The following is a 27,858-nucleotide window of genomic DNA, read 5'->3' on the forward strand; positions in this document are numbered from 1 at the left end:
AAGTGCAGTATCAAAACAAACGAGTCACCGCCGGCGTCTAAATCAACACAAACACCCTCAAGGAGTCTCAGGTAGCGGCACAAAACCCCACATGTATGCACGCATTTTACCCTTTAAAGACACTCCTGCGACTGCATTTATTGTGAAAGTTGTGACTGCAAATCTTCCAAATGTGAGTATAGTTGCGCAATGAAGCGTCTTAACACTATACATTTTGACCTTTGATAAATGTTATTTTCTCTCTCGCTTCTTTCTCCAGACAATCATGTCACGAAAACTCCGCGCCAGCAGGACCGAAGGAGTCGATAAAAACGTTTGGTAAGAAAAATAACTGCAAGGACTCTCACATTATTATTTGCATTGTTTTTTTTAATTCAAATCTAATTCTTATCACATGACATGTGAACGGAGTGTAGCCAATCCGACTCTTCGTCACATTATATTTATATTAAAAGATAGCACACTCACTTTTACAATGTTTAGTCATTGTTGTACTGCTCCGATGTGTTATTATTTTAATGATACATTTTTTGCTTCGAACAGGGTTGAATTTACAGAGCTTGCAGCCAACTACAAAGTGGTCAACCTCGGGCAAGGCTTCCCGGACTTTGCTCCTCCTGAATTTATTCAAGATGCCTTCCGCAAAGCTCTGAGTGGAGGTCCCACCATGCATCAGTACACACGTGCCTTTGTAAGTGGACCACAAGAACTTCTTGCATTTTCCAGAAGTGACCTGGACAAACAGGTCATATACTCTTCCAAATCATTTGTTTAAACCAGGGATCCCCAAACTACGGCCCGCCAGCGTCTAAAATCCGGCCCGCGGGAAGTCCCTAAAAAAATTTTTTTTAATTTAATTAAAAAAAAAAAATCTGTCCTTTCTAATCCATTTTTTACCGCTTGTTACTTTTGGTGTCTCCTTCGCTGCTCAGGCAAATCATATTGTCTAAAAATAAATTTTCCATCGCTAACATAACATTATCGGCAAGTGCGCGCTCTTTTAGTCAATTAGTGTGTGAGGAATATATATATATATATATATATATATATATATATATATATATATATATATATATATATATATATATATATATATATATATATATATGTGTGTTACGATAATGTTACCTCTAATGAGGTGTGTCCAAACGTTTGGCCTGTACTATATATATATATATATATATACATGTATACATGTATGTATATATATATATATATATATATATATATATATATATATATATATATATATATATATACATGTATACATATATATATGTATATGGCCAAAGAAAGAAGGGACTCTTTATGCGTTAAACAAGTTTGTATTTTTATTAAACACCTTTAACATGTTAACAAAAAACATCTATTATATACAAACAGTCATGGTCAAAAGTTTACATACACTTGTGAAGGACATAATGTCATGGCTGTCTTGAGTTTCTAATAATTTCTACAACTCTTATTGATAGAGTGATTGGAGCACTTACTTGTTTGTCACAAAACATTCATGAAGTTTAGTTATTTTATGAATTTATTATGGGTCTACTGATAATGTGACCAAATCTGCTGGGTCAAAAGTATACATACAGCAACATACATGATCAATTTTGGTGATGTACAATCCAATTACAATCCAATCAAATTAGCTTCATGGCATGGCCACTTAACTTTATGTGAGTGATTATGATTGACGACACCTGTTGACTTCTCTGAGCCCATTTAAATAGGGCTCATGTGATGGAGTCATTAGACTCGGTTACAAACGTGACAATGGGAAAGTCAAAGGAACTCAGCACAGATCTGAAAAAAACAATCATTGACTTGAACAAGCCAGGAAAGTCACTTGGAGCTATTTTAAAGCAGCTTCAGGTTCGTAAGTGTAAAGCGCATGGCACAGTTTTGTCACTGTCACGATCAGGAAGAAAACGCACGCTATCACCTGCTGCTGAGAGAACATTAGTCAGGATGATCAAGAGTCAACCAAGAACCACCAAAAGCAGGTCTACAATGAATTGGAAGCTGCTGGAACACAGGTGTCAGTGTCCACAGTCAAGCGTGTTTTGCATCGCCATGGACTGAGAGGCTACCATGCAAGAAGGAAGCCCTTGCTCCAGAAGCGACACCTTAATGTTGTCTAAAGTTTGCTGCTGATCACATGGACAAAGATAAGACCTTCTGGAGGAAAGTTCTGTGGTCAAATGAAACAAAAATTGAGCTGTTTGGCCACAATACCCAGCAATATGTTTGGAGGAGAAAAGGTGAGCCCTTTAATCCCTGGAGCACCAGGCCTACCGTCAAGCATGGTGGTGGTAGTATTATGCTCTGGGCCTGTTTTGCTGCCAATGAAACTGGTGCTTTACCTAGAGTAAATGGGACAGTGAAAAAGGAGGATTACCTCCAAATTCTTCAGGACAACCTAAAATCATCAGCCCGGAGGTTTGGTCTTGCGCGCAGTTAGGTGTTCCAACAGGACAATGAACCCAAACACATGTCAAAAGTGGTAAAGGAATGGCTAAATCAGGCTAGAATTAAGGTTTTAGAATGGCCTTCCCAAAGTCCTGACTTAAACCCCATTGAGAACATGTGGACAATGCTGAAGAAACAAGTATATGTCAGAAAATCAACAAATTTAGCTGAACTGCACCAATTTTGTCAAGAGGAGTGGTCAAAAATTCAACCAGAAGCTTGCCAGAAGCTTGTGGATGCCTACCAAAACCGCCTTATTGGAGTGAAATTTGCCAAAAGACATGTAACCAAACATTAACATCGCTGCATGTATATTGAAAAAGTGCAGACACACTGTCCTTTACAGCACTGCCCTTTAATGTCTTGGAAGTGCAACTGCATTGCAAATGAGGCACAAATGTAATCAGAAAACAAGATATAAGAACTGGACAGCACAGTTATCATAATTAAGATTAATTAAAGATTAAAGTATCAATGATTGTCACACACACACTAGATGTGGTGAAATTTGTCCTCTGCATTTGACCCATCCCCTTGGGGAGCAGTGGGCAGCAGCGGCGCCGCGCCCGGGAATCATTTTGGTGATTTAACCCCCAACTCCAACCCTTTGTTGCTGAGTGCCAAGCAGGGAGGTTATGGGTCCCATTTTTATAGTCTTTGGTATGACTCAGCTGGGATTTGAACTCCAACCTACCATCAGCTCATTTTTAAATGTTACATTAAAAAATAAAGGTTTATCGTCAAACACAATATTTATTAAAGCACACAAAATTACAGAAAATTGGTGAAGTTGAGTACCGGTATCGATTTATATCGAGAATTGGTGCCGTATCAGTTCAAATGTGAACGGTACCAATCCCTCACTTTAGCTATTCTTTATCGCTGTTATTTAGGTCCGTGCCTAACCGAAATGTAATATTTTTATAGGTACACCATTAAAACTTGTTTTACCACTGTTTATATACCTTTTCATAAAATTATCAGAGCCCTCTAGAAATGAAACAACACCCACATGGTCACTTTTAAATTTTTTGTTAAAATATAGTAGTCATACATTAATAACAGTAAAAAATAAGACCTATACTGACTTTATGAGCCACGGTCTTGTACTACTGTATTAGGGATTTAACAATATGAAAATTGCATATCACTGTTATTGTGCCTGAAATGATCGAGTTATTATTATCGCGGTATTGTTGAATGTGCTCAAAAGTACTTATACACACAATGAAATCTTTAGCTTTTTTAAGAATAACTAAAATAAACAGACCCAAAAGCCCACTATTTTGGATGTTTGGTTTTTCTTAATTTTACTGATAAGCGAGTTCTGGTGGGCGTTGCGGTGTTCTCCTCCTATCAGCTGTCCTTGAACACACCATAAAAACACCTGTGTGTCATATATACCAGTGTTTCTTAACTATCGGGCCCATTGTTGGGCCGCTAGCGCCCCCGAGAGGGCGCCAAAAAAATACCTGTTTTTGAGCTTGTAGCAGTACAGTTGTACTACACTTTTTCCACCACTTGTGGCAATAACGACAATATTAAACAAACAGAAGTCTGTAGCTAAAGTTATAGAGAAGTTTCTTTAGCGCAAAAATTATGACTAAAGTAATGAAGCTGTATTTTATATTTTGTAGAAACTTTACTTAAGAAAAATATATTATTATTTATTATTCATTTTAGTTAGAATGTATTTATTGTGTAATTGTTTTATGAGTCTTTTCTTTTGCAGTATATTTGATTAGTGTTAATTTTTGTAATCAGTCTGACCTAAGCCTTGATAATAATATTTGTGATTAAAATATGCTTACATATCATTTTACATAATTTTTCTTTTTTTATTACTATTTCTAATGTTATATTTTTGTTTTTAACATGTCCAAAATAAACTACTACTAGTACAATATTGAGACGTGCTATTTTCGGTGCTGTCAAAATGAACACATGAATGCGGCCCCTTTGCTCAAAATGAAACAGCGTTAATTTGGATAAAAAATGTATTATATTTAATCAAAATTAATCCAAAGCAACCTTATTATTTTGATTAAAAAAATGTTCATCGTTTGACAGCACAAAATATTTGACATCGTCATAAAGCAACCCATTTTTATGACCAAGATACATATTTACATATTTTTTCATTTCACCACTTTCTTGTCGGCGTCCCGCTCACGTAATTGCAGACTAAAAATTCTTCAGGTTTTAGCGTCATCATATTTGCAGTCAGGATTTAAAGAAAGCACCTTCTTCCCTCCTCAGGGTCACCCTCCTCTTGTGAAGAGCTTGGCCAAATTCTTCAGCGGGATTTTCGCACATGAGATCGACCCTATGGAGGACATCCTGGTCACCGTTGGCGCCTACCAGGCGCTCTTCTGTGCTTTCCAGGCCCTAATTGACGAAGGAGATGAGGTGAGAGTCCTCATCACGTCATGGGGTTAGCTAGGGATCGACCAATATGTTTTATTCAGGCTCGATACCAATTATTATTATTTAAGGAGGCTGATAGCCTATATTTGGAGCCAATATTCATTTGCAGTAAGAGTTATTTAAACATGAGTAGTATATTTTAGTAAACCGCTGGACAAATAGTTGCTTTTTTAACATGATTTTTTAGGAAAGGTCGGACCAGTAGCGACAATGTTTTATGCAGCGCTAAAGTTGTGGTTAAGTTAGCACCAAAACAACAGGGAATTTCACAAACACATCTATTAAGTGTGTCTAAGATGAGTATCAACATTTGCATGTGGCAAATCTCCTGAGAAAATTGGTAAAAATAACAAGAACTCGCCATCTAATTTTATAGCGGTTTATGGATTTAGTACATTGTAAAGTTTCCTTGTGAGGAACCCTGAATTATTGCGAACGTTTAAATAAAAATAATTCTGGGCTTCTTCACATAGATTATAGTGAATTTTTCAAGATGGCTGACATAATTTCTTCCTGGATGTTACAGAAAGTATGAGACTATGTGAGCAGCTGCCTGCTCTTCTTTGCTTTTATAATATTACCGAATAATTTCCTATTTCCAAATAGTTTGTTATTTGTCAAGATATTAACACAAACTTCGGATTTTTCGCAGCGATTTCTTTTCTGTCGTCTTCATGTCCGTCCATCTCTGTCACGTTATTTGATTGAATCACGGACCATGAAACGAGCTCCTGTCAAGGGGAATTGCCCTTTTTTTGGAATTTTGCCTATCGTTTACAATCATTATGAAAGACATGACGACAGATGGATTATTTTTTAATGCATTCTAACTCGTAAATAAAAGTCCACTTAAAGCGGGCCATTGGAGGTCCTCTATTGCGCCCATAAAATCCAATAAAAAAACATCCAAAAAGCGTCAACAATACATTTTGTGAATTAAATAACGTTATTATAAGCGCTAACGCAGACAAACTATTTACATTGTATTTTTTATTTATTTACATAACTGTTTACATCACCGAGTGGTTGGCTGTTTCCTCGCTTCCTTGCTCCCTGGAAGTTTATTCCAGATCATAAATAATGCCTCTCACCTGGATAGAAGAAGGCTGAGGACGTATTCCGACAAGTTGGTACACTTAACGGCCAATTTGGACTCGGTGAACGACATGAAAGTACCCTTGGCTCCACCTCGCTTTTCTTCGCGAGGATTATGAGTCATTCTTCATCTAAACAGGAATATAACAAGATTCTATTTGTCGGCATCCTAATAACAGCAGACCTTGTACAGTAAGTGATGTTTTATTATGTTTGTTGGCTGTCATGCAGTCTGCAGTGAGTAATAATCATTGATGTTAAGAAAAAAGCGAACGTCCTGATGCGTTTTTGAAATTAATGTGCCGCATACGCTTAAAATGATCAAAGTACGTAAATATTAAATGTTATTATAAATGTGCCCGTTACTGCATTACATATATACTTTCATCATGTACATGAAACGTTAATGGAGGTGTTTGGATGTTTTTAAGGGTTTCATAGGCTCTATTGTAAGCTGGCTCTCCCTGTGCTGGTACCTTGCCGTGGTGGAGAGTCTTGCGTGTCTCAATGACCCTTGAAAGCTATACCGGCGGGGGATCACACCTCTGGCAGGTTTAACCATGCCGGGCAGGTTTCGGGATAGAGGCCAGACAAAAGTCAGCACCCGGTCCTCCAGGTTGGGGGTTGGGCGTGAGGTTAACAACCCCACCCCGTAAAAAAGCATCATGTTACAGAAACGACGAGAAGGAGCCATTCCGGTACACTGCGGCAGAGAAGAGAGGGCGCATCCTTGGATGTATCCATGACGGAGCCGGGTGAAATCCAGCAGGAAGCCCGACATCTGACGACCCCGATCTTCGAAACCAAAACCAACACCAGAGTAGGTACCTGGAACGTGCGAACACTGTTCCAGTGTGGGCGCATGGACCAGGTGCTGAAGACTATGAGGGACTATCGCCTGGACATCTTAGGCGTTAGTGAAATGAGGTGGACTGGGCAGGGGCGCCTCGTGATTGATGGAGCAACCGTTCTTTTCTCTGGGAAGCAAGACCACCATACCCATGGAGTCGGGATCATCCTTTCCAACTGTGCGGCGCAAGCGCTAGTGGGATGGAAACCAGTGAATGAGCGCATCATCACAGCAAGGCTCTATACTAGACATGCCAAAGTCACCATCGTGCAAGTCTATGCCCCAACCGAGGCTGCCTCAGAAGAGGACAAGGATGCCTTCTACAGCCAGCTCCAAGCTGTGCTTGATGAGATCCCCAGCTACGACATCAAGATGCTGATTGGAGACCTAAATGCGAAAGTGGATGGCGACAGAAGGGGCCTCAATGCCACAGTGGGACCACACGGGTCTGCAAGCTCTACCAATGACAACGGGGAGAGACTGTTGATGCTAGCCAGCACAAACGGCCTCAGCATTGGCAACACGTTTTTCATGCACAAACAGATCCATAAGATGACATGGGTTTCACCTGGGGGCGGAACCCGAAATGAGCTGGACTACATATGCATAAACACAAGATGGCGTTCGTCACTGCTAGACGTTCGTGCACACAGGGGTGCAGATGTAGGCTCAGATCACTTTCTTGTGGTGGGTAAAATCAGGCTGAAGCTGAAAAAGGTGCAAAAAATGCAGCCCAAGAGACCCTACGCAGTGGAAAAGCCTAAGAACACCAACCTGTCAAAAAGATACTGTGAGGAGTTGAGGAAGAAGCTTGAGATGCCACCACATCCTTCCATTGAGGAGCAGTGGAGTCTGTTCTCCCGTGCCATCACCGAGACTGCGGAAACAGTTTTAGGCAGAAGAAGGGGCACCAACAAGGAGAGATGGATAACAGAAAAGACCTGGAAATTGATTGACGAAAGGAAGATGGCAAAGATGGAAAGAGAACAGAAGAGGAGGCTCCGATGCTGGAGGATGAAAGACGAGGAGTACAGACGCCTGGACCGGGAAGTAAAAAAGAGCTGCAGGAAAGACAAACGGAGGTGGCTGGAGGAGAAAGCAAAAGAAGCACAAGAGGCAGCAGAGAAAAACAACACTAAAACACTCTACAGGATTGTGCGGGAGTTAACCAGCTCCAGGAGCAGCTCCGGGGTGCCTATCAAGAGCAGGGATGGCAGGGCACTCTTAAGCGATGAGGAACAGGAGGCAAGGTGGGTGGAGCACTTCAAAGAGATTCTCAACCAGCCAACACCTCCCACTCTTTCTTTTTGATCGGGAAACACCAGCCCCAACTCTGACAGTCACCTCAGAAGAGATAACCAGGACCGAGGTTGCCCAAGCAATCAAGAGCCTCAAGAACAGCAAGGCACCAGGACTCGACGAGGTATCTTCTGAATTGCTGAAGCACGGTCAAGAGGTGGTCGTGGAGAGCCTCATGCACCTGTTCAATTTGATCTGGCATGCCGAAGAGGTCCCTGCCGACTGGAGACGGGGGGGTTATAGTGACGCTGCCAAAGAAGGGAAACCTCGCAGACTGCAACAACTGCCGGGGCATCACACTGCTGTCGATCCCAGGCAAGGTTTTCTGTAGTGTGCTGCTCCAACGCCTAAAAGACGAGGTAGATAACATCTTAAGGGAAGAGCAAGCCGGCTTCCGAAAGGGAAGGTCCTGCGCGGAACAGATTTTCACTCTTCGCAACATCATAGAACAGTGCCAAGAACTCCAGACACCCCTCATCATCAATTACATCGATTTCAAGAAAGCCTTCGACAGTATCCACCGGGAATCACTGTGGCAGATCCTCCAGCTATACGGTATACCATCAAAGTACGTCAACATCTTCAGAGCCCTGTACCATAACTCCACCTGTCGAGTGAAAACCACCAACAGGACAACCGACGACTTTGACATTGTGACCGGGGTAAGACAGGGTTGCATCTTGTCTCCCTTACTGTTCATCATTGTCATAGACTTTGTCATGAGGAAGTCTGTCGTCGGAGCAAACCTCGGCATTAAGTGGGGAGGGGGCAGACTGGCAGATCTGGACTATGCGGACAACTTGGCTCTGCTTAGCCATTCCTACACTGCACTCCAAAAATGGACTAACAATCTGCATGAGAAAGGGGAAAAAGTCGGCCTACGTATAAGCCAAGAGAAGACCAAGGCCATGACCGTTGCACAAGACCAAAATGTTCCACTGCTCACCGTAGGCGAACAAGGCATAGAGTACGTTGAGAACTTCACGTATCTTGGAAGCAACATCTCAAACACTGGAGACGCAGAAAAGGATGTACAGACCAGAATCGGAAAAGCTGCAGGAGTCTTCCAACGCCTCCGGAATATCTGGTCATCAAAATCTATCTGTACGTCCACCAAGCTGCGCCTCCTATATGTCAGTGGTCATCCCTACAGTGACCTATGCCTGTGAGACATGGATGAAGACATCAACCATTACAAACAAGCTGGATGTCTTCCACCGACGGTGCCTCAGATACATCTTGAGGATCTCATGGAGAGACCACATCACCAATGAAGAGGTGATGAGAAGGGCAGGGGTAGCACCATTGTCTGATATAGTCTCTGATATGAGAAGGAGAATGGCTGGACACGTACTCCGACTGCCAAAAGAGAGACCGGCAAGTGTGGCAATGGACTGGGTGCCAGAAGGGGGAAAGAGGAAGAGAGGACGGCCAAAGAAGACGTGGAGACAAACAGCCAAGGAAGACCTGAGAGAGATGGGAGTCAGCTGGCATGGAGCAAGAAGGGTCGCCAGTGACCGGAACAAATGGAGGGGACTCGTCGCCCAATGTTCCAACAGGAATGGGAGGAACTAAGTCTAAGTAAGTAATTGTAAGCTGACTTTTGATCACATTTGTTTGATATTTCAAATGCATAAAAAAAATCCATCCGACATGTCTTTCATACTGATTGTGAACAAATTCCAAAAGTGCAGTTCCCCTTTAAGGAGCCCACGCTCCGAGTGTGGCGGACGGAGCCTTGTCGGGCGACTCGATTGCTGCAGTAGCAAAGACAAACAAAACAGAACCGGGAAGATGCCAAGAAAGAAGGACAAAAACTGGTCATCCCGGCAAGAAACTGGAAGTTTTTACAGTTGAGCAAGAAGGGTCGCCAGTGACCGGAACAAATGGAGGGGACTCGTCGCCCAATGTTCCAACAGGAATGGGAGGAACTAAGTCTAAGTAAGTAATTGTAAGCTGACTTTTGATCACATTTGTTTGATATTTCAAATGCATAAAAAAAAATCCATCCGACATGTCTTTCATACTGATTGTGAACGAATTCCAAAAGTGCAGTTCCCCTTTAAGGAGCCCACGCTCCGAGTGTGGCGGACGGAGCCTTGTCGGGCGACTCGATTGCTGCAGTAGCAAAAACAAACAAAACAGAACCGGGAAGATGCCAAGAAAGTAGGACAAAAACTGGTCATCCCGGCAAGAAACTGGAAGTTTTTACAGGTAAGCAGAAGAGACGTACTGCAGGAAGGAAGCGGGCAACGAGCTAGTGATTGAGCAGTGGTTATTATGTATACAAAATACTGGTATATATTGTATCTGCTGACGTAGTTATGATGTAGTTGTTCAAAAGAAGGCTGATATTAATAAAAAAGGGCCTTGCCAAAAGGCCAAATATCAGCGGCGATAATCGATCGATCTCTAGTTTTAGCCATTGATATTTTGTTTGGTAAATATTGAACATGTGTCCTTCAAGGTGATCATCGTGGAGCCTTTCTTTGACTGCTACCAGCCCATGGTGAAGATGGCGGGTGGGAAGGCTGTCTATGTTCCTCTGAGGCCAGTAAGCACTCGACTGAAGGCTTCATTTTGCACTGAGCACAGCTGACACAATCGCCTCTTTTCTGGCAGAGAGTGGAAAGTGGCGACGGCGTCGTGACAAGCGGCGACTGGGTCCTGTCCCCTGACGAGCTGGCTGCTAAATTCACCCCGCGCACAAAAGCCATCGTCATCAACACGCCCAACAACCCGCTCGGGAAGGTGGGATGAGTACGCTGCTTTCGAGCCGCGCCCCTTTTTGACGCGTAACCTTGCAGGTGTACAAGAGGGCGGAGCTCCAGATGATCGCTGACTTGTGCGTCAAACACGATGTGCTGTGCATCAGTGACGAGGTGTACGAGTGGCTCACTTACGACGCTGCCAAGCACGTGAAAATAGGTGAGGTGTCACAGGGAAATACTGTAAACAAATCACGGTTTTATGTTACAATACTGTCAAAGGTGGGTAGAGGAGCCAGTCATTGTAAAAATTAGGAGTTCAGTTGCTTTAGAGTAGGGGTCTTCAACAGGGGGTCCGTGATCCCCGGGGGCCTGCAGATGTACTGGAGGGGAGTTTTTGGTTGATTAGACTAGGGGTTCTTAACCTTTTTCACCTCTGGTGCCAACTTTTCCACAACAGAGGAGTCCGGGTCCCACTCAAAATCAACACTAAATTAGTAATTTTACTCTGGATTTTAATTGTATCCAATAATTATATACAACCTACTTACAGTTTACAACCTTGTCAAATGATATGAAAGCATGTGTTAATCACAAATACTAATATATATTTAACACATAAACCTTAGGCTTAGGTCAGGCTGATTAGAAAAATAAGTGCTAATCAAATATAACTAGTAACTGACAAAAAATGTACATACAATTGTTGTGGTAAAATAAATAAATTAATAAAGAATACATTTCTAAACCGTCATTAAAATTGAAGTGCAAATGAAAATACAGCTTCACCACTTTAGTCATCATTTTTGCGCTGAAGAAACTTCTCAGTGACTTTAGCTCCAGACTTCTGTTAATTTGAGATTGTCTTTACTGCCACAAGTGGTGGAAAGCTGGGTACCGCTGCAGGCCTTATAAGGACCACAGGTGAGAAACAGATATTTATTTGGCGGCCCAACACTGGATTAGACTATGTTTTAAGTAGTTATTTTATATTACCCAGGCAATTTTACACCAAATTCAAATTTCTTTAACTACACATTAACACTCTGTAATGTAGTTTAGAAATAGAAGTGTCATGAACAATGTACTTGCTGTACCTTGCAAGTTTAAAATAAAAAAACATGAATAAGTAATTATATTATTGGATCTATTTTAGTATTTAAGATAGCCAGTAATTAGCGCACCAGATGCCATTTATCATTGGCGACGCAAGCTAACAATTAGCACACCAGTTGCCTGCTGGTGACAGCTTGCGGTTAGCGGCGTTATACCTTACTATTTGAATATCTTAGTATTGCCCAATAACAAAGTACCTTTAGGACCAGTTTAATTCAAAACATCATTGTATACAGGATATATAAATGAGGGTCTTTCGCTCTATCAGTTAGGGGGTCCTTGGCAGAAAAATGCTGAAGACCCCCGCTTTAGGGTAATATGACTCAAGTAAAAGTAAAAAGTAGTCATTCGAAAAATTACTTAAATACCGGTAAGTATTTAGTGAAAAAACTAACGATACTTAAGTATACTTTGCAACTTTCTCTTCTCTTTAAATGGGTTATACTTGTATAGCGCTTTTCTACCTTCAAGGTACTCAAAGCGCTTTGACACTATTTCCTTTTTTTAAATTTCCATTCACACACTGATTGCGGGAGCGGCCATCAGGAGCAAGTGTCTTGCTCAAAGACACAACGGAGGTTGGTAGAAGGTGGGGATTGAACCAGGAACCCTCAGGTTGCTGGCACGGCCACTCTCCCAACCGTGCCATGCCGTCCCCAATAATACGATGAAGAAAAAAAATGTATTGTTTAATCAAACACATTTTTTATTGATATCGTTTACGTAAATTGAGTTGAGTTTGAGTTTATTTGGAACATGCATGCATACAACATGATACATCACAATCTCCAGTTTCTCTATTGAACATGTTTGAAAAGGAGTAGGAAGAAGCAGAGCTTATTTAATCCTACCCCTTTTCCTTTACATAGCAGTTGCTAAAACTTTTGTTCACTTCCTGTTCTCAATTTATTCACAATATCCTCCGTAAGTAATAACAATAAATAAATAATACTTGGTGAAGTAAGTTATATTTCATATGGTGAGATGAGTAAGATTATCTTGAAAATGAATGGATGGATGAGATAAATTCAGAATGTGTATCATTGTTCTTCTTCTTTGTACTTCGTAAACACTTTAAGTTTGAAGAGTTTCTTGAAGTGGATCATATTGTTTGATTTATTTGCTTAATCCATTCCTTAATTTAATTCCACATACTGGTATACTGAAGGTCTTAAGTGTTGTACGTGCATACAAATGTTTTAAATTATTTTCTCATTTTCTGTAATATTATATTTCTCCTCTTTTGTTGAGAAGAATTGTATATTCTTGGGTGGCAGATTATAGTTTGCTTGGTTGCATAATTTTAACTGTTTGCAAATTCACTATGTTGTGGAATTTCAGTATTTTTGATTCAATAAATAAGGGGTTTGTATGTTCTCTATATCCAACATTATGTATTATTCTAACTGATCTTTTTTGTAACACCATTAATGAATGAACGTGTGATGTATATTGATATCATTTTATCGCCCAGGCCTACTCCTGGTCATTTATTCCAGAATTTTACTGTATCAATGCAGTAGTCAATGATCACACGTAGCTAACATGTACGTACTGTACTTGATATTTTACCTATGAAGTAAAGACTTTGTACGTTCACTCACAGAAAACCAGTGCACTGGTATCTAGACCTTTTTTTTGTACGAGACAAAGAAAACAAGTGAGAGCTAATAATTCATCATTTGTGTTCGCTCTGCCCGCAGCCAGCCTGCCCGGAATGTGGGAGCGCACCATCACGATTGGAAGCGCAGGGAAGACGTTCAGCGCGACGGGGTGGAAGGTGACAGTCGACTCGGATCAGTGTTGTTTGTGTTGCTGGCACTGATCGGTGGCGTTGGTCTCTTTCAGGTGGGCTGGGCTATCGGCGCCGGACCTGTCATCAATCATATGATGACCATCCATCAGAACTCTGTGTACCACTGTGCCACGGCCGCTCAGGTAACGAGAAGCATGGTGATGATGAAGACAAACTGTGCTCCTTGCTGCCCCCGCAGGAGGCGGTCGCTCGCGGCTTTGAGCGAGAGTATGAGCTTTTTGGCTCGGCGGATAGCTACTTCCAGCAGCTGCCCGCCGTGTTGCACCACAAGAGGGAGAAGCTGGCCAAGTGTTTGGAGAGCGTGGGTTTGAAGCCCATAATGCCAGAGGGCGGCTACTTCATGATGGCGGATATCTCCTCTGTCAGTAGGTGCCGCTCCAAACAATTTTAAGACCTGGATCCAGGGGCGGTTTTAGCTTCTCTGTTATAACGCTGACTTGCAATTCTCTACCAAAACGCTTTGAGTTGTTGGTGACGCAAGATTTTTTGGGGGAACGTAGATGTCAATTTCTTTCCTGCAGACGGTTTGGTTTAGTCGGCGCTAGGCCCGGGCCAATCTACAAATCAATTATTCAAAACGATAAGTGAAAAAGATCTCAATCATTTTGCCGGCATCAATAAGTTGCCATGTCCGTGTGTTTATGTTTTGTTCGTCGCTCACTTTCAAACAGGGTGCAAGAGGGTTCACTCTGTGCACCATTTATTCAATAGTAGAATTAAATGAACCTTCATGTCAGTCATTGTTTTTGGATTTTTTCTTATTCAGTAAAGAAATGTCCACAGAGAGCTAAGGTATTTTAAATACCGTATTTTACCGGACTTTAGAGCGTATCGGTATTTATGCCGCACTCACCAAATTTTGGGAACATTTAATTTTTTCCCCTTATATTAGCTGCATTGGACTATAAGCCGCAGACATATACGGGGTGAAATGAGTTATTTACACAGAAATATGTTGTAAATATTTATTTACATACATTAATTGTTTCTAACGGTTTCTGTAAAACGGATGATCAAACAAAACAGAAGTCATGGTCCTGGACGCACTAGCTGCGGAAGCTAGCTCTCCAATTAGCTAAACAGACTCAATAACTCCACAGTGACGTTTTGGTGAATTTACTGGGGAATTTGAGAAACCGAAACAATACAAAAATAATGCCGTTGTAAGTTAATAATACTAACACAGACACTCGTAAACGTGTTAGCATATAAGCTAATGCAAACGGCGCTAGCTTCATTACATTATGACAGCACGTATAAATATGCTTGAAAACACTCCTACAAACATCACACATGGGATGGTTTAGTAAGTATGAATTGTTTTAGTTATATTGTAAAACTTACAAACGTTGATTGAAATGATGATTAAATTATCTATACGAATAGATGGACGTCTAGAAGACGGAACAGCACTTCTACTTCCAGTTTAAAGCACTAAATGGAAGAAAACTGCAGCACCTGCAGTGAGCAAAATTGTTCAAATGAGGGCATCATAGAACAAACAATAATAGACCTTTTCAGTGTTTGTTTGTTTTTTAAACTATTTGCATTATTGCCGTCAGCAAAGAAAAATCCAAAAATTGGCTGCACCGTTTTATAATCCACGGGGTTCAAAGCGTAGGAAAAAAGTAGCGGCTTAGGGTACGGAATTTACGGTATTTATTTGAGGTCTGATATAACATCAGGTTACAAAGTAGCAAGTCTATGCTCCGAACAGAAAAGAAAAGAGAGAAACGAATAAAACTTGCAGACTTTTGTGTCTGCCTTGGGAATGTGACGACAGAGGAGGAAGTGTTTGAGCGAAGAGGTGGTTTTTTGGGATGCATGGGAGGATGAGCAAAAGACAAACGCTATCTGATTGTGATATTGGCAAAAAAATTGAATGGTTTGGTCAAGCGTTTGAAAAGGCAGCAATACAGCATCAATTACAAAAAGAAACCCATTTGGGGAGTAACCTTCGGCAAAAAGACAAATACAACATAAATTAGTGATCTTTGCCATCATATTAGCTTGTGTCTTATGGAAGGTGAGGAATGCAGCAGTGGAATATACAATAGTTATTTTAGATCTAGTATCTTTTATATATAAAACAGGCCAAGACAGTTTAGGTGAAGCAATACAACCTAAGGGACATAAGAAGCACTTGAATAAAATTGTTGTTCGACAAGCGATTACTAAAATATACATTTTGCCAAAATGTCATCCACAATTTTTGTCTCCGTGGGGGGAGGCAGGGCCGCTAGCTTACACACACAAGATGCAGAGACAGATCCTCGCTAGTCGCGACTTGCTCGTGAGGAAGATTTCAAGGTAACAAAAATTGGGGGGAAAAAAGATGATTGCAAAGCCAAATGTCCATTTGTGTACATATTTTGGCTTCAATATGGAGGGACGATCAAGTATGCCAAATTTTTCGGAAACTGATGGCAACAAAAAAAAAGACAACAAAACAAAACCACCCGACAAAGTTTTTCAAACTGCAAAAAACTGCACAATTTTTTTTGGTGATATTTATTGAAATGCAAATCTGTTTACTCATTTAGCATAATTCAAAGTTCTTGGCCCTTTCAATTACAATATTAAAACAATACTTAAGAGAAATACAAGTATATTTGAAAGTGTTACTTATTATTATTATTATTACATTGTAGCAACATTTTCCAGTGAGAGCCGCACACTGAAAAATCAAAGCATGCGGAGGCCATTTTGATATTTTTCATATTTAAATCCAATACAATACGTATATTTTTTCAACATTTTGTGCTCCCCTCAAGTTTGAAGGGTCTCATTCATAAAAATGTTAGAAATAAGTCATTTATTTATACATACATATTTATTTATTTTTTATTTTTTAATTAAATGCTTAAATTTCTAGATCAACTTTAAAAAAAATGTTTCATGTCCTTTTTTTTAATCAAAATCCAACAACAAAAAATGTGCAATATATCAGCCCTGAAACATGTCAAAGTGGAATATTTCATGTGAAGTAATTGGAGCCTTAAATAGTTCAATAATTCATCACACAATTGATTATTACTATTCATTATTAGATTTAAAGTGTTAAAAATAAGTCAAACATTTTTTTTTAACTTTTAATGCTTACGTCTCTGGATAAAATGTAAATCTATCCATCACATATACATTTTTATTTATATTTTTGGGGGTTTTGTTTTATGCCCTTTTTTATCAAAGAAGACTTAGTTTTTATGGCAAACACGCAAAATATGCAATAATTTCCCCAAAAAAATATTTCAAACTGGAATATTTGATGTGATGTAATTAAGTAATTTGATCTGTGAATAGGTCAATAATTCATAACATGGATTTTGATTACATTATTTTTTTAAACAAAGACAGCTTCAAAGGAAAAAACAGTCTGCATAGCAGCTAGTCAACATTGCAACTTTTTCTCTTTACATTCCACTATTTTGTGTTTTTTTTATGGTATTTTTAGAATGTGCCACAGGCCACAAATGGCCCCCGGGCCACAATTTTGACACCCCTGCATTAGCGTTTCATTTTGTTTCCAAATAATACTGACAATAGTGTCATTTGTCTGCAACTTGCGTGACAATATATTGTCCAGCCTAATCGGTCCAAGCCTCGTCTTCGCGGCCGCAGTGTAGGGGCGCTAATTCCACACACGAGTCAATATATACCACTGTTATATAGCCCACTGTTTTGCATGTTTATGTCCTTGTTTCATAAACCAATAATCTAAACTAAAACTAACACTGCTTGTAACTTCTGCTTGTTTTTTTGACAGAGGTGGACCTCAACGACCAGAGCACCATAGACGAATGCTACGACTTTAGATTCGTCAAATGGTTAATTAAAGAGAAGGTAAATATTTAAGAAGATAATCCGTTCCAGGGTCAAACTGTAACCATCATTAAACTTATTTAACATGCTTTAGTGGCCTTTAAGTTATATGTTAGTTAGTAATTTAATATAACTTTAATAAAGGGTCACACATTTTTTTTTATCAGTAAGATTTAGTAGAATCCAAGTTTGTGTATCGTTTAGCGCAGTGGTCCCCAACCATGTTTTTTTTTCTTTTTTTTTTTTCTTTTTTTTTTATTTGTTATAAAGGAATACAATCATGTGTGCTTACGGAATGTATCCCTGCAGACTGTATTGATCTATATTAAAAAAAATAATGTAGGAACCAGAAATATTAATAACAGAAAGAAACAACCCTTTTGTGCGAATGAGTGTGAATGAGTGTAAATGGGGGAAGGAGGTTTTTTGGGTTGGTGCACTAATTTTAAGTGTATCTTGTGTTTTTTATGTTGATTTAATAAAAAAAATAAAAAAAATATATATATATATTTTTTAATTCTTGTGCGGCCCAGTACCAATCGATCCACGGACCGTTACCGAGCCGCGGCCCGGTGGTTGGGGACCACTGTGTATCTATCCTTGATTTTCTTCTTCCTCGGCAGGGTTTAGCGACCATACCCGTGTTGGCCTTCTAGTTAGTAATTTAATATAACTTTAATAAAGGGTCACACATTTTTTTTTATCAGTAAGATTTAGTAGAATCCAAGTTTGTGTATCGTTTAGCGTATCTATCCTTAATTTTCTTCTTCCCGGGCAGGGTTTAGCGACCATACCCGTGTCGGCCTTCTACAGTCCAGAGCACAGCAAAGAGTTTAACAAATACATCCGCTTCTGCTTCGTCAAGGTACGTAGATGCGAGCGCATCTTCCTTAAATGTACTTGTATCCATGAACTCTTTCTTTTGTTTCCTTCCAATAAAGGAGGACGCCACCCTGGAGGCAGCACAGGATATCCTGAGAAAGTGGAGTCGCGGAGAATAAGATACATGAAGCACTTCCTAATCTATTTTAATTTCCTTTACGTCCATAATTAAACTAATCATGGCCTATGAGCCGTATTAATTTTCAGCCATATTTATGAAATACATCCTCACTATCTGAGCTTTTTTAATTATTATTATTATTAACAGATGCTGTAGTTTCTCCTTATGTTTGTCAACGCATAGTTTTTAAAAAAATAAATGAAATGTGATGAGCAGTTGTTTTAATCAACGTTTTTAGCATTGTAACAGGAAGTAAACATTGTCACATGATCTATATTGTAATAAAATGATAATGAATGTATATTTCTAAACTGACATGATTTAGTTTCTTGGTTGCAATTGTAAATTCAAACCTCACCGTTGTGAGAAGCATCCGATTAATGTTGAGCCCTTATTTTGAAATTTGGAACGCGACCCGGAAGCATTTAAACAGCCCCTTTCACTGCTTAAAGCATGTCTGACTCGATACCTGCGAAGAAACCAAAAATTATGTTCACTCAGGTACTGCTCTACTCATGTTTTACATCAACACAACGTTTCTTTTTAACTTTTGGCATATTTGTTTTAATGTGTATTTAGCCCGAGGAGAAGGTGGACTGGAGGAAAAGGAAAGCGCTATGTGAGTAACGCAAACTGTTAGCTTGATGCTACATGCGTGCAATTTTATGCTGGCTTTCACGCATCACATTCAATGGATTTTTACAGTTCATTATTCGAAACAACTGTAAGTTCCAATTTGTGTAACTGTTGAATTTTTGTAGTTGCCAAGGAAGTTTATTTGGAAAACATGTACGAAGTTGTGATCACCAAATAGTGTGAAGCTTTATAAACAGTGTATATAATTATACAGTGTCAACACAGTGCAGTTAAATAACAAAATATGTTAAATTTACACTATGTATGCGAATATTTCTAAAGGGGCTGACTGTTTTGTATACTCCAAACAGAAATGCATCAAACTGAAACACAAGAAGCCTTTAATAAAATAAATGGAATGAGAAAATAATGCAATTTTAAAAACATTTTAAGTCTTGAAAGATGGATTTGCCTCAGATCTTATGTCTTGTGCAAAATGTTGCACGGTTTTGAGAAAAAAAACTGATTGCGATTGAATTTGCGAATTCTATATTTCATAAATACAAATGCATAAAACTAACGAAAAAATAACGAGTGAAGGAAAACATGTTTCATACATTGTAATGTAATGTAATCATAATATATAATAATGCAAGTAACCATTTCAAAAAGTGTTTACCGTTAAACTGTAATTGGAAGGTAAAAACTTTGCTATCCTGAATAAATAAACAACCAAAAATGGACTCTCATTTGTGTCAGCAAAAATATACCTCAATTAAATATTGAACATCTTAAAGTGCATTTTCTTCCAGTTGGAAAAACAAGGTCTGTTTTTGTTCATTGCCACCACGTGATCAGAGTATTCTTGCTCGGTCTGCCAGTATATTGCCCATCCAATTTGAAGCTGAAATATTATCACAAAAATCATATTTTTTCCCCTCCAAATATTTGTTTATTTGCAGTGCTTTTCACTGGCCAGTCGTGAGTACGAAGGCTGTGTGTGTGTGTGTGGATAAAGCTTGCGCTCCGCTCTCTGCCCACTGAAACAAAGATTGTGGATGACTGAAGAGGGTTCACTGCGTTCAGTTAATTCTACTGTTAAATAAACGCGATACACATAGTGAGACCTCTTCCTCCATGTTTGAAGCAAGAGACGAACAAACGCGAAGCTCAACAATGCTGATTAGCAAACATGTCTGTCACTTCAATGCCAGAGACGGAAAAAATAAAATCCTCAGCCTCTTGCGGATATTTATCGCCCTAATTAAAACCTTGATCATGCAGCCCTTCTTGGTAGCCTGGCTAACTTCCGTTTTGTTCTGTCAACTTTTGGTATTTCTCTCATGCGTGTAATTTTGGTCAATGTTTCTTTTGCATTGTTTTTTGATCTTGTAGCATTTATGTTTTTGAAGTTATTGTTGTTGTTGGCCCCGCCGTATATTTCACCTCATCACCTATCATGTTCTTAATAGTAAACGAAGCTAAGAGGCAAAGGAAAGCCGCCAAGCTCATCAAACAGTTGGAAAGGGAGAAACAGGCTGTAGAGAAAGAGAAAATTGAACAGGAGCAGATTCTTAAAGGTAAACAACAAACACATTCATAGATTGTGCAGCCTAATGTTGATGAATCCAAATGTCCTGTGTTTCTTCCCCAGGTCGTCCTTACACCGTGACTGTGGCTCTACCCGGTTCTGTCCTGGACAACGCTCAGTCGGCCGAGCTCCGGACCTATCTGGCGGGACAGATCGCACGTGCTTGTGTTGTTTTCTGTGTGGACGAGATCGTCGTGTTTGACGAGCACGGGAAAGATGCCAAGTGAGTTGTTTCTAGTGTAAATGTCCAACTTGATATTTTTTATAATGCAGCGTGACTGCAGTTTTACATGTTTTTGCGTGCCACAGGACTGTGGAAGGAGAGTTTACCGGTGTTGGCCGGAAAGGACACGGTTGTATTCAGCTTGCCAGGATACTGCAATACCTTGAATGTCCACAGTGAGTGTGAGATTACCAGAGCTTCACCAATCCGCATATCTAAACTCATTTGGCTGACTTTGTTTTCCTTGCATTAGGTATCTGCGCAAGATGTTCTTCCCAAAACATCAAGACTTGCAGTATGCAGGTATGAGAAGTTCCCCCTGACATTTTCTAACCCAATGCGGCCCCCCAGTCAAAACGTTTAGACACCCCTGTTTAGAGTATTTATTAGTAGCCAGCGAGATGGTATTTTGGGGTGACGGATTGTAAACAAAGGTCACAACACCATATTACCTGAGGAGGCGTGGCTACATGATAGAGTTGCCAAAAGTTTTCTGAGTTCTTTGCATGCATGTTACATTACATTTTTAATGATAATATTAGTAAATTGTCTACTAAAATTTTTTTAAATTCTGTGGTACATGGGAAATGTAAGTGTCAAAAAGACAGCCGAAAGAGGTTGATGGATAATAATAATTCTAAAGGTAAAATATAGTGTAGAAATGCACCCAATTGCAAGAAATGCAGTCTTGAATTTTCTCAATTTTTTGGGCCGGTTGCCATGGAAGGACTTTATGTTGATAGACATTTTCCTCGAATGGTGCTCACATCCCTAAACTAATGTTTGGCCTATTGGACTTTTTTATGGGGAGAAAATGTTTTTTGTATTGAACCACCATGATATACAAGTGTGAGCTTTACAGAAATAGAAAGTGACCGTCAAGTTACGTCGTCATAGTGCCTTTTATCAGAGTTGTGTACAAAGAGGTATGGTCAACTAAACAACAGGCGCCATGACTGCTACCAAGGACGTGTACGGCTGCAATTGCTGTCGTTTTTACGTTAGTTTTTCTGACGAAATAAGCCAAAATAATACGTGTGTGTGTATATATATATATATATATATATATATATATATATATATATATATATATATATATATATATATATATATATATATATATATACATATATATATATATATATATATATATATATATATATATGTATATATATATATATATATATGTATATATATATATATATATATATATATATATATATATATATATATATATATATATATATATATATATATATATATATATATATATATATATATATGTATATATATATACATATATATATATATATATATATATATATATATATATATATATATATATATATATATATATATATATATATATATACATATATATATATACATATATATATATATATATACATATATATATATATATATATATATATATATATATATATATATATATATATATATATATATATATATATATATATATATATATATGCGCTGCTACATTGCTACAGTGTTTTGGGAGCGGGCCGAAAAAAATACACAAAACGAGAAAAAAAAACGTATTAACCTCGTTTTACCAAAATCTTACATGGCTTTGGACCAACAATCACAGAAACATTGTGATATTTGTGGTTGTGGCACTGTATGGATCACTTATGTATTATTCTGAGCGTTCTTTATTGTAACATGCCAAGTGAATAAGTGTACTTTTGTAGTTATTTCCCCATATTTATGCACAATAACTCAGATAGGCTAACACTGGCAAGCAGTAGAGAATATGGAGTGATTTTTGGTCCAGAATATATTTAGCTTTATTCATTATTGACATGTTTCTTACCACTTTGTTGTATATTTTTTTTATTAGATTTTCAGTTCATTTTCACATCTATTAGTGCACCTAATATTTGGTTTATTTTACTTTTTCAATATCTGTCTATTTGTATTTGTTTGACTTTCTCTTCTGCTGCTTCTAAATGTCATTTTTTTTAGTTTTACTTAGATTCAAAGTTAGTCTGTTTTCTGTCAAACCATGTCTTGGATTTATTATTTATTCTGTCAATTATTTGTATCAGCTTCTGTGTGTTTTCTCCTGAACTAAACGCAGATGTGTTGTGTGATTACCTCGCACAAGATGCTGTTCTCCAGTGTTGTTTGCAAATGACTGTTTTCTCTCCGGGTGGCGGGCAAAGCGACATATAAACTTTCCACAGTTCTCTCGAGTGAAGCAGCCCCCTGATGCACAAAAAGGGCATTTGTACACGCAAACACATAGCGTCAGCTCAAAGTTTGTAGCAGTCATGGTGTCCTGTAGTCATGTGAGTGGCTAATGACCAGTGTTGGGTTAGTTACTGAAAACCAGTAACTAGTTACAGTTACTAGTTACTTTATTTCAAAAGTAACTCAGTTACTAACTCAGTTACTTACACCAAAAAGTAATGCGTATCTGTGAAAAGTAACTATTTAGTAACTTCTTCTACCTTTTTTTTTTTTTAAAGCTCCCATTAATGCTCTTTTAGCCTTCATTTCAGTACTGTTATTGCACTGGAGAATAATACAATCTGTTGATCAACTTGACATTCATTTGCATCACTGAACTCTGCTAAGCAATGTGGTCTACATACAACACACAAAGACAAAGATATGTTTCAAAGGACCAATGTATTTCAGGCCAGAACAAATTGACAAAACTATTTTAAATAGCTGCAACATAACATACATAAGTAACAAACAGCATAATAACAACATAGCTGTAAACCTGGCTTCACCCAAGGATGACACATGACATACAAAAAGCCTAACCAGGCATTTTTTTTCTCAAGGAATTCAGAAATAAAATGTATTCAGGAGATCAACACTGTACTGAAAGCCCAGAACACTCTACACATTTCCCCAGTTTTAGTTTAGAGATAAGGAAAGATTGCCCTGGCCCACTAGGATCCCTCTTTGTTTGTGAACTTTATAGTCTATACATTTAGAGTGATGTGATAATCAAACACTCTAAAAGTCTAGAATGAAAGAGTATATAAGAGAATTGACAGTGTGTATACCTTCAGTGCTGAATGATGAGCAGAGGCAGAGTTTGGAGTGTTTTCTTTAGCTCGCTTTCCATGTTTATGTACTCACTGTCCAGGTACTTGGAACATGTTTTCCGTGCCATTTGCTGTTTGACGCCCCCCCCCCCCACCAACACAAAGCACACCTTTTCTTTTCCTTACGACACCGCAGCGCTGCAATAAAAGACACTCAGATCTTCTGTTGCTAGCCGATACTACATATAAAATAACGTAAAATAACGCAGTAATGCATCATGTAGTAACGGTAACGGAGTTACTGAATATAAAAAATAACGCGTTAGATTACTAGTTACCGCCGAAAGTAACGGCGTTCCAACACTGCTAATGACCAATCATTGAGGAGATCACTTGAAAGGAGTTGGCCATACTCTATGCATGTCTCTGCCTCTTATCTACTGTCCCTGCCCCCTGGTGGTTTAAAGTATTTTGAATTATAGTAGCGTGATGGATGTTTTAAGTTAAAGTTAATGTACCAATGATTGTCACACACAGGGGCGCCGAAAAGGGGGGGTAAAGGAGACGGATTCTTGGGGCCCAGAGAGGCCTCTAATGATGATGAAATTATAATACAGGGGGCCCTGTAAAGATTCTTTTCATGGGGCCCAAAATCCCTAGCGGCGCCCCTGGTCACACACACACACTAGGTGTGGCGAAATTATTCTCTGCATTTGACCCATCACCCTTGATCACCCCCTGGGAGGTGAGGGGAGCAGTGGGCAGCAGCGGTGGCCGCGCCCGGGAATAATTTTTGGTGATTGAACCCCCAATTCCAACCCTTGGTGCTGAGTGCCAAGCAGGAAGGTAATGGGTCCTATTTTTATAGTCTTTGAGATGACTCGGCCGGGGTTTGAACTCACAACCTACCCATCTCAGGGCGGACACTCTAACCACTAGGCCACTAGATGGCTCTAGATGGCATTTACTTCAAACCTACCAGTTGTTTTTACAATCATTTTTTCCACTTGTCGATATTTCTTTCACCAGGATTGCTGAACCCTTTGGACAGTCCTCACCACATGAGGATCGATGAGGAATCGGAATACCGAGAAGGCATCGTCCTCAACAGGCCGCCTAAAGCAGGAAAAGGCTCTTTTGTCAACTGTGGGATGAGGAAGGTAATACAAAAGGACAAACTCAATAGTCTTGCCAACGCTGACAGGCTGGCTTTCCTATAGGAGGTTGGGATCGATAAACATCTGCAGCCGGGGCTGCGAGTCACTGTGCAGCTCAACAGCACACAGAAGCCAGGTGACGGTCTCTTTTAAGTTGTCAATGTTTTCAAGTCAGTCACGCATGTCTTTGTCTTCCTGTCCCTTCTCAGAGAGCAAAAACTTCAAAGGGGTGGTGGTGGCTCCTCACGTGCCCAGGACCCATGGTGGTCTCTACTGGGGTTACACGGTCCGCCTGGCGTCCTGCCTCAGTAGGTGTCCTTCCCCACGTCACAGTCCTGCTCACAAACGGGGTCTGACGGTCTTGGTGTGCACAGGTGCAGTGTTCACAGAATGTCCACACAAGAACGGCTACGATCTCAGCATCGGAACGTCTGAAAAAGGCAGCCACGTAGATGAGACCAAGCTGCCGCCGTTCAAGTAGGTGCTCGCTTTTACCCAGCCACACACGATGGAGCCCACCTGCAGGGCACACTGGGACCGAGATGCCTTGCTCAAGACCACCGCATATCTCGTTTGGCTGGCATTTACCCTCACACTCCTTACGCGTTGGACATTCCAGGCATCTTCTGTTGGTTTTCGGAGGCCTAGAAGGCTTGGAGGCCAGTTTGGACGCTGACCAAAACCTGAACGTGACGTGTCCCAGCGACCTCTTTGACCACTACATCAACACGTGTCCCAGTCAGGGAAGCCGCACCATTCGCACAGAAGTAAGAGTGCAATATTTCAGCAGCAAATCAAGATGAAAGTAACCTTTTATTTATTTTTCTTTTTGAACAGGAAGCCATTTTAATTTCCATGGCAGCGTTGAGACCGAAGATAGCTGCAGCCTTTTCCAATAGTTAAAAGAATGAATGGAGTAAGGTGGATATGTAGGACTGCAGCGGGTACAGGAGGGTGGATGATGTAATCAAATTTGCATAATTGACAACTTTTATGGGCGCTGTGAGAGTCAAAGTGGGCAAAAAAACATGTAAAGAATAGTTTGCTACATTTAAAAAAAAAAAAAGAGGAATCTGGATATTTGCTTAATTTTGCAAATCTGCCAAGTTTGCAACGCTCTTCTGCTATGTCTTATTCTCTCGCAGAATAGCTGCTGAAGTGTTTGTAGGATGGCCATACACTGTACAGAGTTGGAATGACATGCTACATTCCTAGTGTTTTTTAGCGAGGGCGATCAGGTAGCGCCAAATCTCAAAAAGGATTAATAAAAGCTCTTTGGTGTATTTGCATTTTTTTCCCCACAACAATGGTAAGTTTTTTTCCCACATAATTTTATTGTTGCAAATCTTCACAAGGACATTCATACATTTGATCTTAACCTTGTATATAACACATCAGTGCAAAAAATTCACTTAATAGAATTTGTATAAATCTGAAATAAATACACGGATGAAACAAACCAAATATAACATGGTCGTCGTTATTACAAACAAGTTGCAGCTGCTTTTCATGGCTTCATCCCCGGAAAGCAAGCTCATTTCTTCCTAATCTACCTTAAAACCCCCCAAAAGGCTTCCCTGTGGAGCGCACTTGTATCTTTTTAAGCTTTTTTTTGCCAGAGGTGTCTTACTGTACCGGCCGATAAATAATAATGCCTGCTCAACGCGGGAAACATAAGGGCATCACTTTTGACGCGAACAAAAACATTCGGTCCTCTTCTAGTTTGGTTCCTTGTAGTGATCCCTGAAAGTCAATGTCGTCACTCGGCTAGTTGCCGGTATTTACCCGTGCGCGGGCAAAGGGAAAGAGGTCTGTACTGTCACCAAGCGGGATAAGCGAAGGTGACATTGTACTGATGCGCCCAGCGCGAAAACACCTGCTTTTCAGTGATGAAGCGATGGTGGCTCCCTACTTTGTTGTTCTCGTTCTCCACGTAAGTCTCACATTCGTCCGAGCCCCTCGGTTTGTAGTAGTGATACGGCAGCTTTTTGGATCCCATCCTATTCCTGAAAAAACAAACGCAAAATAAACAAGTTTGTCAAATAAGTTTTTTCCCCCTGTATAAATTATGCATATTACAATTTGTCCCGCAAAAGGTTAGTGAAGTGGTTACTTTTAAATTCTGCGCTGCGGTGCATAAATGTACCAACAAGTGAATTTTGATCAATCATTGTGCTGGGGTGTTTTTACAGTGCGCATAGAAATTAATTTGATGAACATCAGCTTTTTCAGGAATTACATTTTGTTTGGTTTTACTCAGGAGGTTTTAGACATTTAAGAACTTAAGAGGACCAATGATGATTTTAGTCTACATTTAACACTTCCTTGTGGTCGAGATCAGTGGTTTTGAAACTTTTTTCACCACCTTGGAAAAAAACTGACTAACATTAAAATACAGTAGTGTAGTGTAGTAGACCTAAGTTTTCTTTAAAAACAAGGCAGAGGTTTTTTGGCCACACTAACATTACATACAATTTGAACAGTAACTTTGTTTAAATGTAGGCAAATAAAACACTATTCTTTAATCAAGTGGTTCTTTGGCACACCACTAGATAGAGCCAGCATACCACAGTTTGCAAATCACTGGTCTAGATCCGTGTTTTTCAACCACTGTGCCGCGGCACACACTAGTGTGCCGTGAGATAGTCTGGTGTGCCGTGGGATATTATGTAATTTC

General features: G+C 39.5%; 2 protein-coding genes across 3 annotated transcripts in view; one reads left to right on the forward strand and one right to left on the reverse strand.

Annotated features, from left to right (window-relative positions):
- LOC133656405 (kynurenine--oxoglutarate transaminase 1-like) lies at nucleotides 1-26,999 on the forward strand. Its single transcript, XM_062057489.1, has 25 exons — nucleotides 1-172; nucleotides 260-318; nucleotides 544-691; nucleotides 4,729-4,878; nucleotides 10,608-10,694; nucleotides 10,763-10,891; nucleotides 10,948-11,068; nucleotides 13,668-13,744; nucleotides 13,813-13,902; nucleotides 13,959-14,145; nucleotides 17,547-17,623; nucleotides 18,381-18,467; nucleotides 18,544-18,602; nucleotides 19,058-19,106; nucleotides 19,185-19,224; nucleotides 20,654-20,761; nucleotides 20,836-20,995; nucleotides 21,082-21,171; nucleotides 21,249-21,298; nucleotides 25,054-25,184; nucleotides 25,245-25,317; nucleotides 25,391-25,489; nucleotides 25,556-25,658; nucleotides 25,801-25,948; nucleotides 26,019-26,999. Exons 1-25 carry the CDS (start codon nucleotides 92-94, stop codon nucleotides 26,082-26,084), a joined length of 2,469 nt encoding a protein of 822 aa, XP_061913473.1. The 5' UTR covers nucleotides 1-91; the 3' UTR covers nucleotides 26,085-26,999.
- The window catches only part of st6galnac6 (ST6 (alpha-N-acetyl-neuraminyl-2,3-beta-galactosyl-1,3)-N-acetylgalactosaminide alpha-2,6-sialyltransferase 6), a 24,715-nt gene continuing 23,327 nt past the window's right edge, over nucleotides 26,471-27,858 (reverse strand). For both annotated transcript variants that reach the window (XM_062056794.1, XM_062056793.1), the window contains exon 6: nucleotides 26,471-27,187. In XM_062056794.1, the coding sequence (XP_061912778.1) occupies nucleotides 27,001-27,187 (187 nt within the window). In that variant the 3' untranslated portion in view covers nucleotides 26,471-27,000. The remainder of the gene's footprint in view (nucleotides 27,188-27,858) is intronic.

This window comes from Entelurus aequoreus, linkage group LG08 (assembly GCF_033978785.1).
Source record: "Entelurus aequoreus isolate RoL-2023_Sb linkage group LG08, RoL_Eaeq_v1.1, whole genome shotgun sequence".
NCBI lineage: Eukaryota > Metazoa > Chordata > Actinopteri > Syngnathiformes > Syngnathidae > Entelurus > Entelurus aequoreus.

Coding starts and splice junctions, on each gene's coding strand:
- LOC133656405 (XM_062057489.1), top strand. CDS start 92: ATGTATGCACGCATTTTACCCTTTAAAGACACTCCTGCGACTGCATTT. Junction 18,603..19,057: donor AAGTGGAGTCGCGGAGAATA/AGATACATGAAG, acceptor CACTGCTTAAAG/CATGTCTGACTCGATACCTG. Junction 20,762..20,835: donor ACAGGAGCAGATTCTTAAAG/GTAAACAACAAA, acceptor TTTCTTCCCCAG/GTCGTCCTTACACCGTGACT.